The 22576-nt window shown below is 53.5% G+C and overlaps 4 protein-coding genes across 4 annotated transcripts; 2 read left to right on the top strand and 2 right to left on the bottom strand.

Moving 5' to 3' along the window:
* Positions 1 to 892: 892 nt before the first annotated feature.
* CTAM01_03001 (dynein heavy chain) lies at positions 893 to 14061 on the top strand (the record flags this gene model as incomplete). Its single annotated transcript, XM_060519039.1, has 2 exons — positions 893 to 13561; positions 13612 to 14061. 2 exons carry the CDS (start codon positions 893 to 895, stop codon positions 14059 to 14061), a joined length of 13119 nt encoding a protein of 4372 aa, XP_060386038.1.
* Positions 14062 to 15742: 1681 nt separating this feature from the next.
* Positions 15743 to 16829, bottom strand: CTAM01_03000 (uncharacterized protein; the record flags this gene model as incomplete). Its single annotated transcript, XM_060519038.1, has 3 exons — positions 15743 to 15872; positions 15933 to 16463; positions 16561 to 16829. 3 exons carry the CDS (start codon positions 16827 to 16829, stop codon positions 15743 to 15745), a joined length of 930 nt encoding a protein of 309 aa, XP_060386037.1.
* Positions 16830 to 17390: 561 nt separating this feature from the next.
* CTAM01_02999 (ATP synthase F0) lies at positions 17391 to 18437 on the bottom strand (the record flags this gene model as incomplete). Its single annotated transcript, XM_060519037.1, has 4 exons — positions 17391 to 17618; positions 17676 to 18078; positions 18130 to 18346; positions 18407 to 18437. The coding sequence occupies 4 exons, from the start codon at positions 18435 to 18437 to the stop codon at positions 17391 to 17393; spliced, it is 879 nt and encodes a 292-aa protein (XP_060386036.1).
* A 479-nt stretch (positions 18438 to 18916) lies between these two features.
* CTAM01_02998 (uncharacterized protein) lies at positions 18917 to 19135 on the top strand (the record flags this gene model as incomplete). The annotated part of the gene is made up of 1 exon (XM_060519036.1): positions 18917 to 19135. One exon carries the CDS (start codon positions 18917 to 18919, stop codon positions 19133 to 19135), a length of 219 nt encoding a protein of 72 aa, XP_060386035.1.
* Positions 19136 to 22576: the final 3441 nt, after the last annotated feature.

Raw genomic sequence — 22576 nt, 5'->3', positions numbered from 1 at the left:
GCCAGCACAGGAGCGAAAAAAAAAAAAAAAGAGGATTTGGTCGCGGTAGATCGGGGCTTTGATTTGGCAGACTCAGAGGATGCAGCCAATCAAAAGACTCCCATAGTCCCGGGTGGATACTCCGGGCAGTCTACGTACAGTCTACGTACCTGAGCTTGAGTGGCCAGCAAACCTCCTGACACATGCTGTCGCGACAAGGGTCCTGCCTGGTCGCGTTAAAACTTGCAGACATTGGATCTCAGGGAAAGGAAAGGACCACCGCCCTGGAGCAATGTACCTTTTCCCGCCGTTTCCTGTGTAATTGTACACTACTCGCGGGAATGCTCCATTGCACTTGCACAAGAAGTTCCCAAACGAACGTGAAAGTGGAACCCATGGACAAGTCAACCCGTCCGGGGACTCTCCAGTAATTCGTCTGGAAAGTCAACATTGCATTGCAGAAGACCGGGCACCTCACCTCCGACCTACCTACCTTATTACATAGTTGCATTTCGTAGACTCATCCCACGACAACCCCCGGAATCTGCGCTGCGCATCAAACCCGCTGCCGCAAATAATCACCCACTACCAGACGACGACAACGGGACGACGAGCACATCTCGGTTCCTAAACGCGATAATCACTTCCTCGTTCTACTCAAGGATACCACAACTCTCCTTTAGCATTCTCCATTCTCTCGCTTCTCTTCGTTTCGCTCCCCGGCTCATCACGACTCGTCCACCTCGCGGCCGACAGTCATCGCCCCTGAGGTTGCCCTTTTTTGACCCGACAGACACACTGTCCGCTCACCTACGTTACCGTCTATTCGTCGTACCCACGATGATGCCGACCTCGACCCTGTAAATATCGTCCTTCTTCGTCCGAAACCACATACCACATACCCCGAGCCGCCATGGAGGTGGCCTCCACCCCGACCCCGGGCGCGAACGGCGTCGCCTCGCCCACCGCCGAATCCTCGATCGATCCGAGCCGCGTTCTCGACCACATTGCTCTGGTCTGCCAGATAGCTCTCGGAGCGACCAACGAGGACCTCGAAAGCCCCGGGAGCTTGCTTCACAAGCATCGCTACTCTGATACTGTCCAGCGCTGCACCCGCTTCGCTACCGATACCCCGAACGCCCTATACATTCAGAAAGACATCTTGCCCGTATCCACGATACAGAATGGAACTGACGACTCAAGTTCGTTCAACCCGCGCGAGGCAGAACCCTATTCGGCTTGCACAGGCACCGCTAACCGCTTGAGTGTAGAGTCTCCATCCTACACATACTCCCTGACGACCGAGATCTCTTCGTCTCCCACGACCGTGTCATGCCTCGTGCTGCTCAAGCAGCGCCCTGGCCCGATCGACCCCTCGCTGCCGCTCACTTCTCAGATACTCTTGACTAATCTCCCAGGCCCTGCGACCTTGAATGCCACCGCCGGCGAGCAAGGCCCCTCCACTTCGCCCTTCGAAATCCTACACTCTTATGTTCATAATGCGCTGGCGCCATACTTTGATGCCAACACGCGGAGCCAAATCACCAATGGCGCCAGGGGCAGGGCGGATGTGGACTCCAAGACTGGAATTCCTGTCACCAAGAAGAGATGGAACGACTTGGAGTTGAGCTTGCTTCATCTCCAGCAGAACGTCGAAATTCCCGAGGTCTCCCTCATGTTCCATACAATGGTACAAAACGCGCTGGAAGAGGCCGATTCGCGACACTCGAAACCCACACTCGATCTCATCCCGGGCACCGTGCTCTCCGACAGTACCTTCCTCAACAGCTTGCAGAATAATGTGAACAGCTGGATCAAGTCGATTCAGGTCATTACGAGGATGACCAGGGACCCCGCCGACAGCGCTAAAGACTTTAAGTTCACGGCCAGTCAAGAGGTCAACTTTTGGCTGTCGATGGAGTCTGCATTGGAGGGCATCGAAGGACAGCTCCGTAGCGAGGGAGTCCTCCTGACTCTTGAGATTCTCAAGCACGCCAAGCGTTTCCAGGCGACTGTCAGTTTCACGGCCGATACCGGCTTGAAGGAGGCCATGGAAAAGGTGCAAAAGTACAACCAGCTCATGCGAGACTTTCCGCTCGACGAACTGCTTTCCGCCACCTATCTGTCCAAGGTCAAGGACGCTATCGTGCAGATCTTTGGCCACCTGAACAGGAAGCTCAGAATCTGCCCGTATCCCATTCGGAGAGCCCTCCCTTTGGTCGAAGCTATTTCTGGAGACTTGGACGAGGTGCTGCACCGACTTTTGCCCGGTACCGAGCTTGTCAACCTCGACTACACTGAATTCAAGGCCATTATGAAGGCAAGCGACGACATCTTCACTACATGGGATGAAAGCATCAAGGAGTTTACCAATGTCGCGCGTGAGGTAACGCGTAGGAGAAACGAAAAGTTCATTCCCATCAAGGTCAACCCGAAGCATGCCGAGCTTCAAGGCCGTCTCAAGTACGTCAGCACCTTCCGCGACAACCACGAGCAGCTGCAGCGGACCATTGTCAATGTTCTCGGTCCCAAGGCTACTGTGAGCGGCTTGACAGAAACGACCAACACCAACGGCGTAGTCGTTGTTGAAGAGATGGGCGATGTGGACGCCGTCGAAGAAGTCAAGCAGGCCTGGGAGGCGTTGAAGAACGTCGACCTCTTGGATGTTTCCCCTGAGGGCACCGAGAGATGGGCCAAGGCTGAGAACATGTACAATGAGCGGACTTCCCGGGTTGAAAACTCCATCATTGCGCGCCTGAGAGACCGCCTGGCGACGGCAAAGAACGCCAACGAGATGTTCCGCGTCTTCTCCAAGTTCAACGCTCTTTTCGTGCGCCCAAAAATTCGTGGTGCTATTGCCGAGTACCAGAACCAGTTGATGGAGCACGTGAAACAAGCCATCCACGGCCTTCACGAGCGCTTCAAGCAACAGTATGGCCACTCTGAGGCTCACGCCATGGCTCAGTTGCGTGATCTGCCGCCTGTTTCTGGTGCCATTATCTGGGCGCGACAGATTGAGCATCAGCTCGACAACTACATGAAGAAGGTCGAGGACGTGCTGGGTTCCGAGTGGGCCATCCACGCCGAAGGTCAGAAGCTGCAGAGCGAGAGCAATCTCTTCCGGAAGAAGCTGGACACGCAGACCATCTACAAGGCTTGGCTCGACGATGTTCAGCGCCGCCAAATCTCTATTTCTGGCTTCCTTTTTGATATTCGTCGCCAGCGATCTACGGGCAACAGCTACGAACTCATGGTCAATTTTGATCCTCAGGTCATCACCCTCTTCAAAGAGACACGTAACCTCATGTGGCAAAACTATGCTGTTCCTCATTCAATCAACAATGTGTCCAAGGATGCCAAGCGTGTCTACCCTTTCGCAGTCAGTCTCATGGAGAGCGTTCGTACCTTTTCGCAGACCATGCGTCAAATCTCCGAGATGGGCGAGGAAGCCGTGCTTGTGTATGGATACAGGAACGACGTCTATGCTCTGGTGTCCAGAGGTGTTCCTCTTCGATGGGAGTCGTTTGTCAACTCTCACGAGATCTTCTTCTCCACCAAGAACAACGCTACCTTGCCCAACGTATCCGAATTTGGGCTTTCCAAGCCATCCGAGAGCAAGCACAGCCTTTTCATTCGAGAGTTTGCCGCGGCCGTGTCCTTGCTCCAGGCCAAGACCGCTTCACTGGCGTCAATCCACGCGACCGTGGAGAAGGCGCTTATTGAGCTCAACACTTGCCCCTACGAGGCCAGCGCCTTCACTTCACGTCTAGAGACCATCCAGACTGCCGTCGATCAGCTTAACTTGGAGCAGTACGTCAACTTGCCGTACTGGGTCGACATGATGAACCAAAAGCTCAAGGAGGTGCTTCTTACTCGTCTGCAAGACGCCATCCTGGCTTGGATTAATGCCTTTGAGGACGACTATCTCGACGATGGGCGCCGTAAACAAGTAACTGAGAATGGCGAAGAGGCTGTACAAGAAGGACCTACAATCAAGCGTCTGATTCTCGAGTTGTCCATGCGGAATCAAGTGATCTACTTGGACCCTCCACTGGAATACTCCCGCTCGAGCTGGTTCGTTCAACTCCACGAGTGGCTCGGCATCGTCTGCAATCTTAAGAAGATCAAAGCCACGCGATACCAAATGACTTTGACGACTACCACATTGGACGAACCGCACTTTGACGACCTTCCCAGCGATTGCACCGACTTACTCAGCCGCGTATACGTGTCTGTCGAGAAAAAGCTACAGGAGATCGGCTCTTACGTCGACAAGTGGCTGCAGTTCCAGTCCCTCTGGGATCTTCAGTCAGAACAGGTTTACGAGGCTCTCGGAGACCAGCTTGCGAGATGGCTGCAGTTGCTCCAGGAGATCAGAAAGACGCGCCAGACCTTTGACACGCAAGAAGTCAGCCGGCAGTTCGGCCATATCACGATTGATTACGATCAGGTTCAGACAAAGGTCAATGCCAAGTACGACCAATGGCAGCACGAGATCTTGATGAAGTTCGCCAGCCGACTCGGAAACCGTATGCGTGAGGTCCACGCCGAGATTGAAAAGGCTCGTCGCGATCTCGAGAGCCAGGGCCTCGATGCATCTTCGACTGCACAAGCCGTGCAATTTATTACTGTTGTGCAGGCTTGCAGACGTAATGTCAAGCTCTGGGCTCCTGAAATCGACATGTTCAGACAGGGCCAGTCTACCCTCGTGCGCCAGCGCTACCAATTCCCCAACGACTGGCTTCATATCGAGCAGATTGACAGCTCGTGGGAGTCTCTTACTGAGATTTTGGAAAAGAAGTCCAAGATCGTCCAGGACCAGACTGACGCCCTGCGATCCAAGATCATTGCCGAGGACAAGATTGTCAACGACAGGATTGCCGAGGTCGCAGTGCAATGGAACGACGAGAAGCCCGTCTCTGGCACCACTCAGCCTGATGTTGCCACCGCAACGTTGAAGACGTTCGAGACCAGAATCTCTAAGCTGCAGTCCGATTTTGAAATGGTGGCCAAGGCAAAAGAGGCTCTCGATATTCCGACATCCGCGGACACCTCTCTCGGTACGATTTTGGAAGAAGTCCAGGACTTCCAGTCCGTTTGGTCCAATTTGTCCACCATTTGGGCGAGTCTCAACGAGACGCGAGAGGTCTTGTGGACTGCTGTCCAACCCAGAAAGATTCGGTCCAAGATTGACGACCTTATCAAGAGCACCAAGGAGATGCCTAGTCGCATGAGACAATATGCCGCCTTTGAGCACGTGCAGACTATCCTTCGCAGTCTGCTCAAGGTTAACACCATTCTTTCTGACCTCAAGTCCGAGGCCATTCGAGACCGCCACTGGACCAAGATTTACAAGCAGATCAAGCCTGGCAAGCGATACTCACCAGTGTCGATGACTCTTGGCGATGTTTGGGACCTCAATCTCGTCGCTACCGAGGTCATTGTCAGGGACATCATTGCTCAGGCGCAGGGTGAGATGGCCCTGGAGGAGTTCCTGAAGCAAGTCCGCGAGACGTGGTCCAACTACGGGCTGGAGCTCGTCAACTACCAGAACAAGTGCCGTCTCATTCGCGGTTGGGACGATCTGTTCGCCAAGTGCAGCGAAAACCTGAACTCATTGCAAGCCATGAAGCACTCGCCTTACTATAAGGAGTTCGAGGAGGAGGCGTCCTCCTGGGAAGACAAGCTCAACAGAGTGCATGTCCTCTTTGACGTCTGGATCGATGTTCAGCGTCAGTGGGTCTACCTTGAGGGTGTCTTCACTGGCAATGCCGACATCAAGCATCTTTTGCCAGTAGAGTCCTCGAGGTTCCAGAACATCAACAGCGAGTTTTCTGCTGTCATGAAGAAGGTCTACAAGCAGCCTTACGTACTCGATGTCTTGACTATTCCCAACGTTCAGAAGTCTCTCGAGAGATTGGCTGAACTGCTCAACAAGATCCAAAAGGCTCTTGGTGAATACCTTGAGAAGGAGCGTGTCTCTTTCCCTAGATTCTACTTCGTTGGTGACGAAGATCTCCTCGAGATGATCGGTAACAGCAACGACACCCTGCGTATCGCGAAGCACTTCAAGAAGATGTTTGCTGGTCTGTCCGGACTGATTATGGACGATGAGACTATCATCTCTGGCTTCACTTCGAAGGAGGGCGAGGCTGTGCGTCTCAAGAAAGAAATCTCCCTCGCCAAAACGCCCAAGATCAACGACTGGTTGGCTCTCCTGGAGAGTGGTATGAAGAACACGCTGGCTGAGCTCCTCGCGGAGGCTGTCGAGCAGTATACTCCAATCTTTGAATCCGAGAAGATCGACAAGGAGGCGATGGACGCGTTCATGGAAGCCTTTCCCAGTCAGATTGTCGTTCTGGCAACACAAGTCGTCTGGACCACATCCGTCGAAAAGTCTCTCGTTGACGGAGGAAAGTCACTGCAATCTCTCTACGAGCTCGAGGTGCAAGTGCTTCGCCTCCTCGCCGATACCGTTCTGGGTGATCTTGAGGTCATTCAGCGCAAGAAGTGCGAACAGCTCATCACCGAATGTGTGCACCAGCGCGACGCCATCGAGAAACTCATCAGCCTCAACGCAACCTCGCCTGCTCACTACTGGTGGCTTCTCCAGATGCGCTACGTCTACACTCCCGAAGGCGACTTCCCCAATCGCCTGCAGGTGAAGATGGCCAATGCCAAGCTCAGCTACGGCTTCGAGTATCTGGGAGTTCCGGAACGCCTTGTCAGAACACCTCTTACAGACCGATGCTTCCTAACTCTCACACAAGCCCTCGAGCAAAGACTGGGTGGGTCTCCCTACGGTCCAGCCGGAACGGGTAAGACGGAATCAGTCAAGGCCCTTGGTCTCCAGCTCGGTCGTTTCACTTTGGTCTTCTGCTGTGACGACACTTTCGATTTCCAGGCCATGGGCCGTATTTTCCTCGGTATTTGCCAGGTCGGAGCTTGGGGATGTTTCGACGAGTTTAACCGTCTCGAGGAGAGAATTCTATCCGCTGTCTCGCAGCAAATCCAAAACATTCAGCTTGGCCTGAAGAAGGGAGCCGAAGACGACAAGGCCCAGACTGAACTGGTTGGGCGCCAGCTCCATGTCAACGCCAACACTGGTATCTTCATCACCATGAACCCGGGCTATGCTGGCCGTTCCAACCTTCCCGACAACTTGAAGAAGTTGTTCCGCAGCGTTGCCATGTCTAAGCCTGACAAGGAGCTTATTGCCGAAGTCATGCTGTACTCTCAAGGTTTCAACCAGGCCAAGCAGTTGTCAAAGCACACGGTTCCTTTCTTCGACCAGTGTGCCGCGAGACTTTCCAAGCAAGCTCACTACGACTTTGGTCTTCGTGCTCTGAAGAGTGTTCTCGTCAGCTCCGGAGGTCTTAAGCGTGCAAGACTTGTAGAGAGTGATGGCAGCATTGGCGCTGAGGAGGTTGTTGAGCCCGAAATTATCGTGCAGAGCATCCGCGAAACTATCGCCCCTAAACTTATTAAGAGCGATGTGGAGATCCTTGGCGAGGTCGAAGAGGACTGCTTCCCTGGCGTCAAGTACGTACCGGCCAACTTGCAGGCCCTCGAGGACGCCATCAGAACGCTCGCAGACGAGAGAAAGCTAGTGGTCAACGACACCTGGATGACAAAGGTTCTTCAACTCTACCAGATTCAGAAGATCCACCACGGTGTGATGATGGTTGGTAACTCCGGCACCGGCAAGTCTGCTGCCTGGACTCTTCTGCTCGACGCTCTCCAGAAGGTCGAGGGTGTCGAGGGCGTGCAGCACGTCATTGACTCCAAGGTCATGTCCAAGGAGGCTCTTTACGGAAACCTCGACTCTACCACGCGTGAGTGGACGGATGGTCTGTTCACTAGCATTCTGCGAAAGATTGTCGACAATCTCAGAGGCGAGGACTCTAAGCGCCACTGGATCGTTTTCGACGGTGACGTTGACCCCGAATGGGTTGAGAATTTGAACAGTGTGTTGGACGACAACAAACTTCTCACCCTTCCCAACGGTGAGCGTCTCAACCTACCCGCCAACGTCCGCATCATGTTCGAGGTGGAGACGTTGAAGTATGCCACCCTCGCCACGGTCAGTCGTTGCGGTATGGTCTGGTTCAGCGAGGACACCGTTACGCCAATGATGATGCTTGAGCACTACCTCGGCACGCTCCGCTCCAAGCCCTTCGAGGACCTGGACGAAGACAGCGTCGGAGCTGGACAGAGCCCTGCCAAGGCCCTGGCCGTTCAGTCTCAAGTCGCCGATTTGCTCAACGCCTATCTCTCCGGGGAGGACTTCCTCACAGCTGCTCTCAAGGAAGCCGAAAGCTACAACCACATTATGGACTTCACTGTCGCTCGCGTTCTGAACACACTGTTCTCGCTCTTGAACAAGGCAGTCCGCGACATGATTGAGTACAACGCTCAGCACTCTGACTTCCCCCTAGACCCTGAGCAGGTTGAAGCCTATATTGCCAAGAAGCTGCTCCTCGCTTTAGTTTGGGCCCTCACTGGTGACTGCCCTCTCAACGACCGCAAAGCGTTTGGAGATGCCGTTGGCGGACTGGCCAGTTTCGGCAACCCGCCTCTTGATGGTAGCAGCTCGCTCATCGATTTCGACGTGTCTCTTCCGCAGGCCGAGTGGACGCCGTGGCAGAACCAGGTGCCGACCATTGAAGTCAATACTCACTCCGTCACTCAGACAGACGTGGTCATTCCTACTCTTGATACAGTGCGTCATGAGGATGTTCTCTATTCTTGGTTGGCTGAGCATAAGCCGCTGCTCCTTTGCGGTCCTCCCGGTTCAGGTAAGACGATGACGCTCTTCAGCGCTCTTCGCAAGCTTCCCAACATGGAGGTTGTTGGCCTCAACTTCTCCAGCGCGACTACTCCCGACCTTCTTATCAAGACCTTTGAGCAATACTGCGAGTACAAGAAGACGTTGAACGGAGTCATGCTTTCGCCTACACAGATTGGTAGATGGTTGGTCATCTTCTGTGATGAAATCAACTTGCCTGCCCCCGACAAGTACGGAACACAGAGAGCCATTTCCTTCTTGCGCCAGCTCGTTGAGCACAATGGTTTCTGGAGAACCTCGGACAAGTCTTGGGTCACTCTCGACCGTATCCAGTTTGTCGGTGCCTGTAACCCTCCGACGGACGCTGGTCGTACACCATTGGGTGCCAGATTCCTTCGCCATGCTCCTCTCATCATGGTCGACTATCCTGGAGAGCTTTCCTTGCTCCAGATTTACGGCACCTTCAATTCGGCTGTTCTCAAGATTATCCCATCCCTCCGTGGCTACTCTGAGCCACTCACGCAGGCTATGGTCAAGTTGTATCTTGAGTCGCAACAGCGGTTCACGCCCAAGATTCAGCCTCACTATGTCTACAGTCCTCGTGAACTCACTAGATGGGTGCGCGGTATCTACGAAGCCATCAGGCCTCTGGAGACGTTGTCCATTGAGGGACTTGTCCGTATCTGGGCGCACGAAGCTCTCCGCCTCTTCCAAGATCGTCTCGTCGCTGAGGACGAGCGCCAATGGACCGATGACGCAGTCCGACGCATTGCTCTTGATCTATTCCCTACTATCGATGATCAAAAGGCACTTGGCGGTCCCATCCTCTTCTCCAACTGGCTGTCGAAGAATTACGTACCAGTCGACCGAGAGCAGCTTCGAGACTTTGTCAAGGCCAGACTCAAGACGTTCTGTGAGGAAGAAGTTGACGTACCCCTCATTCTCTTCAATGATGTCTTGGAGCACGTGCTCCGCATTGATCGTGTCTTCAGACAACCCCAGGGCCATCTTATCCTCATCGGTGTGAGTGGTAGTGGAAAGACCACGCTCTCGCGCTTTGTGGCCTGGATGAACGGTCTCAAGGTCTTCCAAATCAAGGTCCACGGCAAGTACTCTGCCGAAGACTTTGACGACGATCTACGCGATGTTCTCAGGCGTTGCGGTTGCAAGGGCGAGAAGATCTGCTTCATCATGGACGAAGCCAACGTTCTGGACTCGGGTTTCCTCGAAAGAATGAATACTCTGCTCGCCAACGCCGAGGTTCCCGGTCTATTCGAGGGAGACGAGTTCGCCGCGCTCATGACAGCTTGCAAGGAGGGTGCTCAACGACAAAACCTGCACCTCGACTCGCCTGAGGAGCTGTACAAGTGGTTTACGCAACAGATTGTCAAGAATTTGCATGTTGTGTTCACCATGAACCCGCCAGAGGGTGGTCTGGGATCCAAGGCTGCTACCAGTCCTGCCTTGTTCAACCGTTGCGTTCTCAACTGGTTCGGAGACTGGTCCGATCAGGCTCTCTTCCAAGTCGGTCATGAGCTCACCCAGTCCATGGACCTTGATCGACCCAACTTCCAGGCGCCTGATACTATCCCCGTGGCGTACCGCGCCCTCAGCCTTCCCCCTACGCATCGCGAGACCATTGTTAACTCCATGGTCTACATCCACTACTCCCTCCAGAGATTCAACACCAAGCTCTTCAAGCAGCAAGGCAAGGTCACCTTCCTTACCCCCAGACACTTCTTGGATTTCGTTGCGCAGTATGTCAAGCTTTACAACGAGAAGCGCGAGGATCTGGAGGAGCAGCAGCGCCATCTCAACGTTGGTCTCGAGAAGCTTAGAGACACCGTCGACAAGGTTCGCGATCTGAGGGTCAGCCTTGCCGAGAAGAAGTCTCAGCTCGAGAAAAAGGACGCTGAGGCCAACGAGAAGCTGCAGCGTATGGTTGCAGACCAGAGAGAGGCTGAACAGAGAAAGAACACCTCGTTGGAGATTCAGGTCGCACTCGAGAAACAAGAAGCTGAGGTGGCCTCGCGAAGAACGGTTGTGCTGGAAGACCTCGCCAAGGCTGAACCCGCCGTTGAAGAGGCCAAGGCCAGTGTTAGCAACATCAAGCGTCAACATCTTACCGAAGTCCGGTCCATGGGTAACCCGCCCCAGGGTGTCAGATTGGCCCTCGAGTCCGTCTGTGCCCTGCTCGGTCACAAGGTCAACGACTGGAGAACGATCCAAGGTATTATCCGTCGCGATGACTTCATTGCCAGCATTGTCAACTTTGACAATGAACGCCAAATGACCAAGGCTCTGCGTACCAAGATGCGCAATGACTTCTTGTCGATCCCTGAATTCACTTTCGACAAAGTCAACCGTGCCAGTAAAGCATGTGGTCCTCTGGTACAATGGGTCGAGGCACAGGTCTTGTACTCTGAGATTCTCGATCGTGTTGGTCCTCTGAGGGACGAAGTCGATGCGCTCGAGGAGACCGCTCTGCAAACCAAGGCCGAGGCCAAGGCTGTGGAGAACACCATCAATACCCTCGAGTCTAGCATCGCCCAGTACAAGACGGAGTATGCTGCGCTCATTAGCGAGACGCAAGCCATCAAGTCTGAGATGTCAAAGGTCCAGTTTAAGGTCGACAGAAGCGTCAAGTTACTCGACAGTCTTTCGTCTGAGAGAGTCCGTTGGGAGGAGGGCAGCAAGTCTTTCGAGACCCAGATCAGCACGCTCGTTGGCGATGTCCTCGTCGCGGCAGCCTTCCTCGCTTACAGTGGTCTTTACGATCAAACTTTCCGAAAGTCCATGATGGATGACTGGTTGCACCAGCTGCAGCTGTCCGGTGTGCTATACAAGCAACATAACCCAGTCACCGAGTACCTGTCGACTGCTGATGAGCGTCTCAGCTGGCAGGAGAACAGTCTGCCGGTTGACGATCTGTGCACAGAGAACGCCATCGTCCTCAAGCGATTCAACCGCTACCCTCTCATCATCGATCCTTCCGGCAGAGTCACTGAATTCTTGCAGAAGGAGAGCAAGGACCGTCGCTTGACAGTCACCAGTTTCTTGGATGACTCGTTCACCAAGCAATTGGAGAGCTCCCTCCGTTTCGGCAACCCTATCCTCATCCAGGATGCCGAATACCTCGATCCAATCCTCAACCACGTCCTCAACAAGGAATACCAGAAGACTGGTGGTCGTGTCCTTATCCAGCTTGGAAAGCAGCAGATCGATTTCTCGCCATCCTTCAAGATCTATCTGTCGACCCGCGACCCGTCGGCAACCTTTGCTCCTGATATCTGCTCCCGAACCACATTTGTCAATTTCACGGTCACCCAGAGCAGTCTCCAGACCCAGTCCCTTAATGACGTACTGAAGTCTGAGAGACCAGATGTCGACGAGCGGCGATCCAACCTTATTAAGCTGCAGGGAGAGTTCAAGATTCATCTGCGACAGTTGGAGAAGCGTCTCTTGCAAGCTCTCAACGAGTCCCGCGGAAACATTCTCGATGACGACAACGTCATTGAGACCCTAGAGACATTGAAGACGGAGGCTGCGGAAATTTCTGACAAGATGAGCAACACCGAAGGCGTCATGGCAGAAGTCGAAGAGATTACCCAGCAGTACAGCATCATTGCCCGCTCTTGCAGCACTGTGTTTGCTGTGCTGGAGCAGCTCCACTACCTCAACCACTTTTACCAGTTCTCGCTCCAGTACTTCCTCGACATCTTCCACTCTGTCCTGCATGGTAACAAGAATCTCGCCAACGAGATGAACCACAACATTCGGCGAGACATCATTGTCAAGGATCTGTTCATCACCGCCTTCAAGCGGACTGCGCTCGGCCTGCTCCAAAAGGACCGGATCACGCTGGCCATGCTGCTTGCGCAAGCTTCGCCCTACAAGATGGACAAGACGCTGATCGACATCATCCTTGATGATCGCGTGGAAGGCAAGGATCTTTCTACCGACAAGGATGCCAAGGAGGAGGCTTTTACCCGAGCTGGCCGCATGAGCGTGCTCAAGGACAAGCTTGACGCTGTTTCGTCTGCTGACTGGGACAAATTCCTGACTGAGGAGCTTGCTGAGAACTTTGTTCCTCAGATCTGGGACGACAGCACAGAGGCCTTTGACCAGGCTCTACAATCTCTGCTCCTCGTCAAGCTGTTCCGTCTCGATCGCTTCGTCCCCGCTGCCGAGCGATTTGTCACTCTGGTCTTTGGCTCCGACACTTTTGACGTCGTCGAGGATCTCAAGGAGACTGTTAGCCAGGTTCCCGCCACTAGACCGATTTCTCTGGTCTCCAGCCCTGGTTTCGATGCCAGTTACAAGGTGGACAACCTCGTTGAGAGGCTTCGCGTCAAATGCACCAACATTGCCATGGGTTCCAACGAGGGCCTCGCGAGTGCCGACAAGGCCATCAACAACGCCGCGCAGTTGGGCAACTGGGTCTTGGTCAAGAACGTGCATCTCGCGCCTACATGGCTGCAGAGTCTCGAGAAGCGCATGGAGTCGCTCAACCCCCACTCCGAGTTCCGCCTCTTCCTGTCAATGGAGTCGAGTCCCAAGATCCCCGTCAACTTGCTGCGCGCCTCCAGAGTTCTCATGTACGAGCAGCCCGCCGGTGTGCGCGCCAACATGAAGGACTCCATGTCTTCCTTGTCTACGAGAGGTGCCAAGGCACCCGTGGAGCGCACGCGATTGTATCTGCTTCTTGCCTTCTTGCATGCAGTCGTGCAAGAGCGTCTGCGCTACGCTCCAAGCTTGGGATGGAAGGGCTTCTGGGAATTCAATGACAGTGACGTAAGTCTTATATCGAAGTGAACATGGAATGCATAAGCTAACCTGCTCAGTACGAATGCTCGGCATTCATCATTGACACCTGGATCGAAAACGCTGCCGGCACCCGTACGAACATTGCACCTCAGAGCATCCCTTGGGAGATGATCCGCTACCTCGTCACGGAAACCTACGGTGGCAAGATTGATAACGAGGGAGATTTCAAGCAGCTGAACCAGCTGGTGCACTCGTTCTTGACGCCATCTGCCTATGACGTCGGACACAAGCTCGTTGAGGGCACAGAGAATCAAGAGGGCAGCCTCGTTGTGCCGTCGGGTACCTCTCTGTCGGACTTTATGGCCTGGATCCACAAGCTGCCGGAGCGCGAGCCGCCTACGTACCTCGGCCTGCCCGCCAACGCAGAGAAGCTGCTCCTGGTCGGTCTTGGACGCAGCCTTATTGGTAACTTGAAGAAGGTCACGGAGTTATTGGAGGAAGGGGAGCAGCTCATGGTTGAGGCCTAGTGAGCTGATGCCTATGAGAGCGAGGGTGGATGAATAGAGGACATTGACAATTCCCTCATGGCAGGGGTTGCTTCCTTTTCTTTTGTGTCAAGAGAGAATTGGTAGAGGTCGTCTTGATTGCGAGTTGTTAAGAGTGTGTGGCATCATTGCCGACTTTGCCTTGCTCGAGAAGAAGTACTCGGCGTGGTAGTGGGCGCGGAAATCATTGAAAAAGGAGTGGATTACTTTGTTGTTGCAGATACTACTTATACACTGATACCCTAAATTTCAGATTGTTTTTTCCTTATTTTGGGCGGTGTTGTTGTATGACATGTCGTGATGACTTGATGATAAAATGGATAGAGACTTCAATTTTGGTTGGCATTGATGAGTTTGCGCACTGAAGCCGCGATTGCCTGACCTGTCGTTGTTCGCTCCTTAATTGAGTCTGATTGAATGACGGGTTACAGTCTTTGCAAAGAGCTTTGGAGATATCAGTAGAGGTGCGCGAAGCTCAAGTCGCGTCGAGATAAAGGGACCAACTACCCTTGATGCGAAGAGAAGAGGGTGTAGTGATTGATGCATGCGCGGACCCCTCGGAATACGACACGACTAAAGGGGTAAAGATTATAAGACGAGGAATACCGTTGTGGATGACGAAGAAGGTAAACTTGATTGGAAAGGTGTTCTAAGAAGAAGACCAAAAAAAAAAGTCAAAAGATTGATTACTCGTAATCTGTGTTCAGATTACCGACGACCAACCTGGGACTCGAACCCAGAATCTTCGGATGAGTTTGTATTCCTCATAGGAATCCGACGCCTTAGCCATTAGGCCAGCCGGCCTGCCAGGATCTTGTTTTCTGTTGAAGCGAGGGGCGGAAGTCGGGGCCTATGTTTCGTGTCGTCCAGTGAGGTGGGGGTGTTGCGTGCCGCTGTGTGGGCTTGCGGTTTGGTGGAGTGTCATGTCTGTCCCCCCCCTGTCTGTCCTGTCCCTTGAGTCCGCTGTGCGCGCGGGTTCGGCTTGGGCGGGGGGCCTGTTGTGGTGGGTGGGCTCAGAGAGGTGGAGCTTTTTGGTGTCCTTGTGTGTTGCTGGTGGGGTTGACCTGCTTTTTGGTTGTTGTTGTTGTAGGGGCATGGAGGATCGTGTGGTTCAAAAGGAAGAAGAAGAAGAAGAAGAAGAAGAAGAAGAAGAAGAAGAAGAGAAAAAACGCCTACCTGAGCGCCCTGCGCGGACGGGAAAGGAAGAAAATGAAAGAAGAACATGTGACATATGGTAAGGTAGTGTGCGGCGGCTTATGTGACTTCCTCAAGGCTGTTTGACATGAGGTGGTGTGGGAGAGGAATTGCGCGAGTAGGCACATGAACGAGCCGCACATATTCATATTCCAAAGTGTGGACATAACAACAACAACAACATCCCATATTTTGGGGAAGGGAGTATCGTAACTTGATTGCATGCATACCCATGTGACAGCGCTCCAGTAAAGGAAACAGACAGTTGGGGAAACGAGTTGGACTCGTCGATCGAGCAAAGCGAGAGCAAAAGTGGCAAGCGACCGCTTTGGGTCTTGATATTTACAATATCATAGAACGAGAGCCTATAATACAGAATTACCTACACCTACATCGAGTCCCATGACAAAGCCTTCTACAAATACACTTTTTGCCATCTCTCTATCTAGGGAATCTCCTCATAGCCCCTTCAAACCGTGACGCCGTAAATCTGCTTAACGTCATCATCCTTCTCACCGGCCTTCTCCTCAGCCTTCTCAGCAGCCATCGCCTCACTCGTCTCCTCGGCCTTCCTCTCAACCTCCCTCCTCCTCCTCCTCCTCCTCCATCTCAGCCCTCACCCTCGCCATACTCGTTTCCCTCAATTCGTCTTCCCTTACTCTTTAGCCCTGGCCTTCCACGCCCGCCACGCCTTAAACTCCTCAAACTCCTCGTAGCTCACCTCGGCCTGCATAGCCGCCTCCGCCGCCTTCGCGCTCTTCTTCTCCTTCTCAGCCTCGGTGTCGCGGGGACTGTCGCACTTCTTGCTCTCCTTGCGCTCCTCGGGCTGCTTGCGACTCGGGTAGCTTTCGCCCTGGGCCTCAAAGGCCAGACACACGGCCGTGGCGTAGTCTCCGTCGTGGCTGATGGATAACAGCGCCTCCTGCCCGGGTATCCCTTCGTGTATGCCGCGCACGATGGCGACGGGCGGGCCGCTTCCGTTGGGGGTTGATGCGGTCGGTTCTGCCTCCTTGGCCTCGAGCTCTTCCGGCTCCTCGTCCTGCTTCTTGGGCTTCTCTTCTTGCTCCTTGGCCTTCTTCCGCTCCTCAATATCCTTTAGCTGCGCGGATTGCTTCCGGGCAATGGTGATGTCGTGCCATGTCAGGTTTCTCGTGGGGTGTGCCTTGAATGTCGCTTCCTTGGCTGCGAATCTATAATCATGGGGGGTTTGAAGACGTGAGCTTTCGCACACTCTCGCTCTCTCTCAATTGACCGGGAAGAGAGATGAACTCGGGAACGAAAGCTTACCTGCCAGCCAGGAAGCTAGCCTTCTTCCATAAAAGCGGGTTGCGCTTCTTCAACGCCTGGAAGTCGTCATCTTTGGAAATCTCGGACGGCGTCGCTGATGCGTCGGCCGACTTCAGGGCGGCAGGGATCGCGAGGCGCTCATGCTTGGTGAGGATGCGACGGAGAAATCTGGATTCCTTGTCGCTCGCCAAAATGCGGTAGATGCGGGAGATTTGACACAAGTCAGTCCCTAGTTGCAGAGAAAAAGGGAACCTCTTGGGCGGCAGCATGAGGACCAAGTTTGGGTATCAAAAAAGGGTGGAGATCTTCAATTGGCATCCGTGAACTCAAGCTGCAACAATGACAATTGATAGATTCACTACCAGGGGGTTCGAGGTACCTTAATCCGTTCCACCTTCAGCTCTAAGCTAAGGTAGGTAGATACCTCGCCACTACCTGAGGTAAGGTAAGGTAGCTCAGGTGAGGTGCTTTAAGGTTCAAACCGATAAGAAAGCTCGACAGCGATAACGATAACGATAAGACCGTGGCTACGTCATTCCTCCCCGTCCTCTCCTCCCTAAGTCGAATGAAAACATGGGGAATTATTGTGCTGTCCTTCGCATGCATGGCCATTAAAAATGCCATGTACATTCCATACCGAAAACAGAACCAATTGTCGCAGCAACTGCAGAACGAAAACGGCTTTTTTGTCACCCATTACTGTCTTGGGCGGCTTCTAACCACACTTCAGCTCAAACTCCTCCTCTCGTGCAGTGAGGGGTGCTTCTGTCGCGAGAATACGCCATTGCGCAAACTTCGGTATCGAGCCTCCAATGCGAACATAATGACATTTACTGGTCATCGGCAAGAAGGGGGGCGCGCTCCGAGTCGGCAGTGCGGCTCCTCCACGGGTAGTCTTTGCCAGTCGCAGCCGGGTAGGCAATCACGAGGGTCGAGACGAACAGCACTGCCATGATGGTGAAAGCAAAGATCCACTGAAAGGCAATGACTTGGCGGCCGAACTGTGCAACGCCAATGGCGGCGGACAGGACGCTGAGAGAAAAGCCCATGGTGTAATCCTAAAACATGATCAGTCAGTGAATTTCGGAGAATCGTAGGCGCAAATTCGCTCTTACCTTGTAGGTGACGATGAAGAAACCTCCGTAAACCAGAATGGACCAGATGAAGATGTTGCCAAAGATGCGAGCAACCAGGTTGTGGGGGTGGGGAACCATGATGGCGCCGTTCCAGTAGATAGCCACGAACGTCCAGGCCAGAGGAGCGGAAACGACAGGCCAGTGGATGAAGCGAGGGTACGTGTTGTGGCGGAAGTAGAGAGACGACAGATTGGCAAAGTTGACGATCAGGATGAACTCAGCCCAGCCGAAGTGGGAGCGCACGAACAACATGACAAAGGCGAAGTGCAGAAGGTTGTTGAAGATGAAGTGCGATCCAACGCTGGCGGCGGCGTTGACATAGTCGCTGTTGCTCGAGAAGAGGTGTCCGACGTAGCCGATTTGGAGGATGAAGAGAACGACCCTGGACTATGTTAGAAGTGCCACACACCTGAAAGGGCGAGACGGAATTTACCAGTATATGTCGATGATTGTGGAGTTCAGAGTGAAGGCAGTGCGGTAGAGGTAGTTCTGGTCCCAAATTCTTTTCCGAATTGTGAAGCCATCGTGGGGCTCATTAACCGTGTAGTAGAGAGTGACGACGAAAGCCAAGAGCCAACTCAGAATAGTCAAGACCTTGTAGGTGGTGATGGAGGCGGCAGTATGAGACTCCTTCTTGGAGAAGGGGTTCACTAGAGAAAATGTCAGCACAAACGAATAGTTGCATACACCGAGGATGGAAAGTAGCTTACGGGCGTGAATGCGCTCTGTTGCGGTAGGCATCTTGAAGGATGATGGTTTTCCGGTGTTGAATCCTCAGTGGCCACGCAATCTGCGTTATTTGCGAGTCTTCTGGTGTTGCACAAAAAGTTGTTGATGGCAGCAGAAGCTTGGAAGTAGCAAAAAGGCATGAGTTGAGGAGGGCGGCGGTGGCTTATAAGCGAGGGACGCAGGAAGCAGGAAGCATGGGGTTGGTAGATGGGACGTTAAATCTGCGGGGAAAGCAGCTCGCCACAAGCACATTAGCGTGTAACGACTAACGCGGATGTAGACGGTAGACCTGAAGAGAGGTTCCTTCCTTGCTGCAGCGGTCCTCGTCCTCCAGGGCTGGCTATGGAGGCAGGAGGCATGAGGCAGGAGGCAGGAGGATGGGGAGGAGGTACTGTTCCGGTCTCGACTGCGGGACCTCAATACCTAGGTACCTTAGGTCACTACTCCGTACAGATTCCAGGCTGGGGCGGGATACATGGACCATTGGGCAAATGAGATGGGATGGCTTGGGCGTGCTTGTTTGGACTTGTTTGGACGCCTCGCTTGATCAAGTAGGCTACGGGCTGGCGCCTAGAGGATGCTACTACCGATTGGCTGTCTCGTGCAGCACGCAAGTCAATGGGAGACCTCTTCGGTCAACGATCCTTTTTGGAGACATGAGGACGATGTACCAGGTAGCCGTACTGTCCCGCTACCTTGAGGTATCGTAGACGATTTCAAGAAGCATAGGGTAAGAACAGCAAGTGGCCTCAGGCGTGAAGCGCTTTGGATCGGGATCGCCCCTGCGGTTTTGCGGTTCAACAACATGACACAGGGAGCCTGCGAGCGGCAGCCATGCCAGCCAATGCATGGATAGTCAGACGGGCTGATCTGGACCTGTCAACCCTGTCTGGCCGATGCTCTTCCCTGCTGTATCCGGACCGCATCAGCCACACCTTGGGTCCGGGGTTGGAGACGACGTTTGTAGCGACGCTGTCGTCAGAGCTGACGATGCCGCCCTGGGCGAGCGTGACCGGAGTCGAGAGTAGGCTCATTTGGCTAGCACTCTGAGCTTGGTGAAGGTTTGAGACCATCCACCATCTTCTGCTCTTGTACCTACCTTGATGGGGTGGCACAGCAGCAAGCTGTTGTGAAAAATGTGCCACTCTTGAGGCTAGCGGGAAGGGTCGGTCGATTCAATCCAAGATGGCGACCACTACAAGCCACACATTGTGTCAGGAAGCCAAGAGGTAGGCTTTGGTCTTGGAAACCCCGCCTACGCTTCCTTCCTGGCACCAGCTTGAAACTGGAGGGATTTTTCGCTTGTCTAGGACATTCGTTCACAGGAAGGAAGAACAGGCAAAAAAAGGGGGCGTTTGGAGTAATGGAAGAGATGAGGTGAAGCTGGAGCACCTGCACACACGCACTCGCCGCAGTGTGGAGGTACCTTGGCACCTTGCAGCTGCACCTCCAGACTTCAGTCCGATCCAATGGCTGGCAATGTGGGCGGGGTGGGGCGATCCGTGGTTGGGTCATCCTTGCACAGGTATGACGACTTGCCGCGACTTCTCGCTGAAGCTCGTCGACTTCAGTTCTTAGAGGCAAGAGCTCCTAACCTCCAGTGACTTCCTACCCGGTTGCCCCACAACGATCCCAAATGCCAAGGAGCCACTCTTTGCCGCTTCACAATTTCTCCATCGACCTTCAGACATTTCCTCCCGCATTTGCCTCCTTGCAACCTGTTGCGCAGCCCATCTCCAAACGCCTCCACGTAGGTATGTTTGGTCACTAGTCGAAGTCGGAGCTGGAGCCCGTCAACCGTCACCGAGGCCGAGACACAGTCACACTTGCTCGAATAGGTCTCATGATACCGAGCTCACTACCAGACCGCCCTGAGGCTTACTACCCACAGTCTCCCACTTTGACTAAGCCAGAGGCCAACATCTCATTTCTTAAGACAAGTTGGCATTCTACAATATACGCCCCATCCATCATTCCCACAGACAGACTTTACGAGCCACAAGGTGCCCCATGCCGACTCTTTATACGGACCCAAGTCGTTGGGGCCCATCAAGAGACGAGCACCCTGGTTTTCCATCCATGGACCTTCATCATCATCACCTCATAGCTTCCCTTCCTGGCCTGATTTGCTGCTGGCGGATGGAGCAGATGAAAACATTACCCTGCGCACCTAGAGCGCCGTTTCCTCCTTCTCTCCAAACAACTCTCAATTCGACCTCATACATATGCAGTTTTCGCCCATCCCTTCCATCGCATCTAGAAAGTTGCGACTGACTGCACACCCACCCGCACAATATCCAATTCTCCAATGGAACGGTACGCCGTTCGAGGGGGCGGAAGCTATGGTGGGCGGGTAGCTCAGCACACCACCTTGCAAACCACCAAACCCAACTAAACCCGCCAGCCACAGACCGCTCCCTGCTATGCCGGGACAGGCTTTATTTTACGCAAAATGATCGGCAAAAACGCTTTCTCACCTGATTCCGACTTATAATTTCTTTGTTGCTAACGATTTCCCGGGTTCTTCTATCTCGTGAGAGAAAAAATAGTCATCGGCCGACTGCACGTCTCATGCCACTCACTCTATTCTTGGCAATGGCCTCAATGCAAAGTTCCGGAACCATACGCGGCAGGTGTCGAGCTCCAGTCTCTAGAGGGCCCACCCCCGTCCGACATCTGCACCGACGCGAGCAGGGAGGTATTTCTACCCGGCCGATACATCCCCACGTCACCGCACCTTTCCCTCCGGCCTGTGGGCTAAATTGCGGGGCACACTCCAACCTGCATCACCTGGCCCTTCTCGTGTCCTGCCCCCTCACGCCTAATGACAGCATCCGCGAATCAACTCGTCTAAGAGCTGCGGCACGGCCATTACCGACTGGCTGCCACGAAGCAAGGCACCATGCTCAGGTCAACCAAGCGAGCACAATTCATCTCGATGGATCGGCCTCTTTGTGAAAATTTCCTAAGGCGTGGCGACAAAGCAAACGACTTCATTGGAATAGCATGCTACCCAGGTATCTATCTATACGGCATCCTACAATTTCGACAACAACTTTTTCTTCACACCAGTCATATTGTACACCTAATCAACCCAATATCTCTGCCATCGTCCGTTATTGCAAGAAGCCACATGGAAACGGCTCACCGCGTATCGGGTTTCGGACTCTGTTCCTGATTCTGAAGTATTCGTCGCCAGCCTTCTCTAATTTGGTCAGGCTCATCTCCGCCCTTTGGCCTGGCAGCATGTCGCTACTACCATCCTCTCTTTTTGTATTGTATGTACAGAAGTTGGGCTTCTCTTTGGGGCTATAGACTGCCCTTTGTCGCTGCATCGATTGTGATTGAGGATGCGTCGAGTCCGCATGAAATGAAGTTGCCGCCGACTGTTGGCTTCGATGTTCTCGGAGTGGGGTCGGTCTCCGACGCCCGTGTGCCGATGCTCGACCCATGTTTGCGGCTGCGGGCTCCGAGGGCTCGGAGTAAGACATTTCTCTTCGAAGCATCTTCTCTCTCTGAAGACCACCTGTTGAATTTGGCTGGCAAGGACGGACGTACAGCAAGTGCTGTTGATACCGTGGCTGAGTTGGTAACACAGAGAAAGGCGCAGTCAAAAGATCCAAGTTGAGAAGGCCCGTTTGTTGTCTGATTTGACTTCTGGGCCGAGGACCCGCTCTGAGGTTTCCTGAGCCTGGCGACTTACTTTTATATGAAAAACGTATCAATATTGGAACTTGGCTGAGTAGGCCGGTCTAGCATGCCATTCCCCAGGTGGCCAGACTTTGTCAATGGGAATTGCACTTTTCTTGGCTAGATATAGCGGCATGCATGACCCCTCGGCTTTTTGGTATTTTGATGTAATGGTGTTGTTGAAACCCAAGTGAAATTTCAACTCCCAAAATGACAACGCCAGCTTAGTTGCTGACCCAATGGCGGTGCAGGGAAACTTGCACTTTTCGACCCCTGGCCAAGCGATGATTGGATCGTGTAAGGACTTTGCATACAGAGTGAATTGCTTTGAAATTACAATTCGGACCCAAGGCTACGTACTTGGTCCGCGGACTGGGAGCCTTACATGAAATTCAGCCTCAAGAAGGCGACGAGGGGCGGAGCTCGTTGGGCTTTCTTGGGTTATGAGGAGGACTCCAAGG

Source organism: Colletotrichum tamarilloi, assembly GCF_030869305.1.
Source record: "Colletotrichum tamarilloi strain Tom-12 chromosome Unknown Scaffold_7.1, whole genome shotgun sequence".
Lineage (NCBI taxonomy): Eukaryota > Fungi > Ascomycota > Sordariomycetes > Glomerellales > Glomerellaceae > Colletotrichum > Colletotrichum tamarilloi.
The sequence above is the reverse complement of the archived record's forward strand: the minus strand, read 5'-3'. Positions and strand labels throughout refer to the sequence as shown.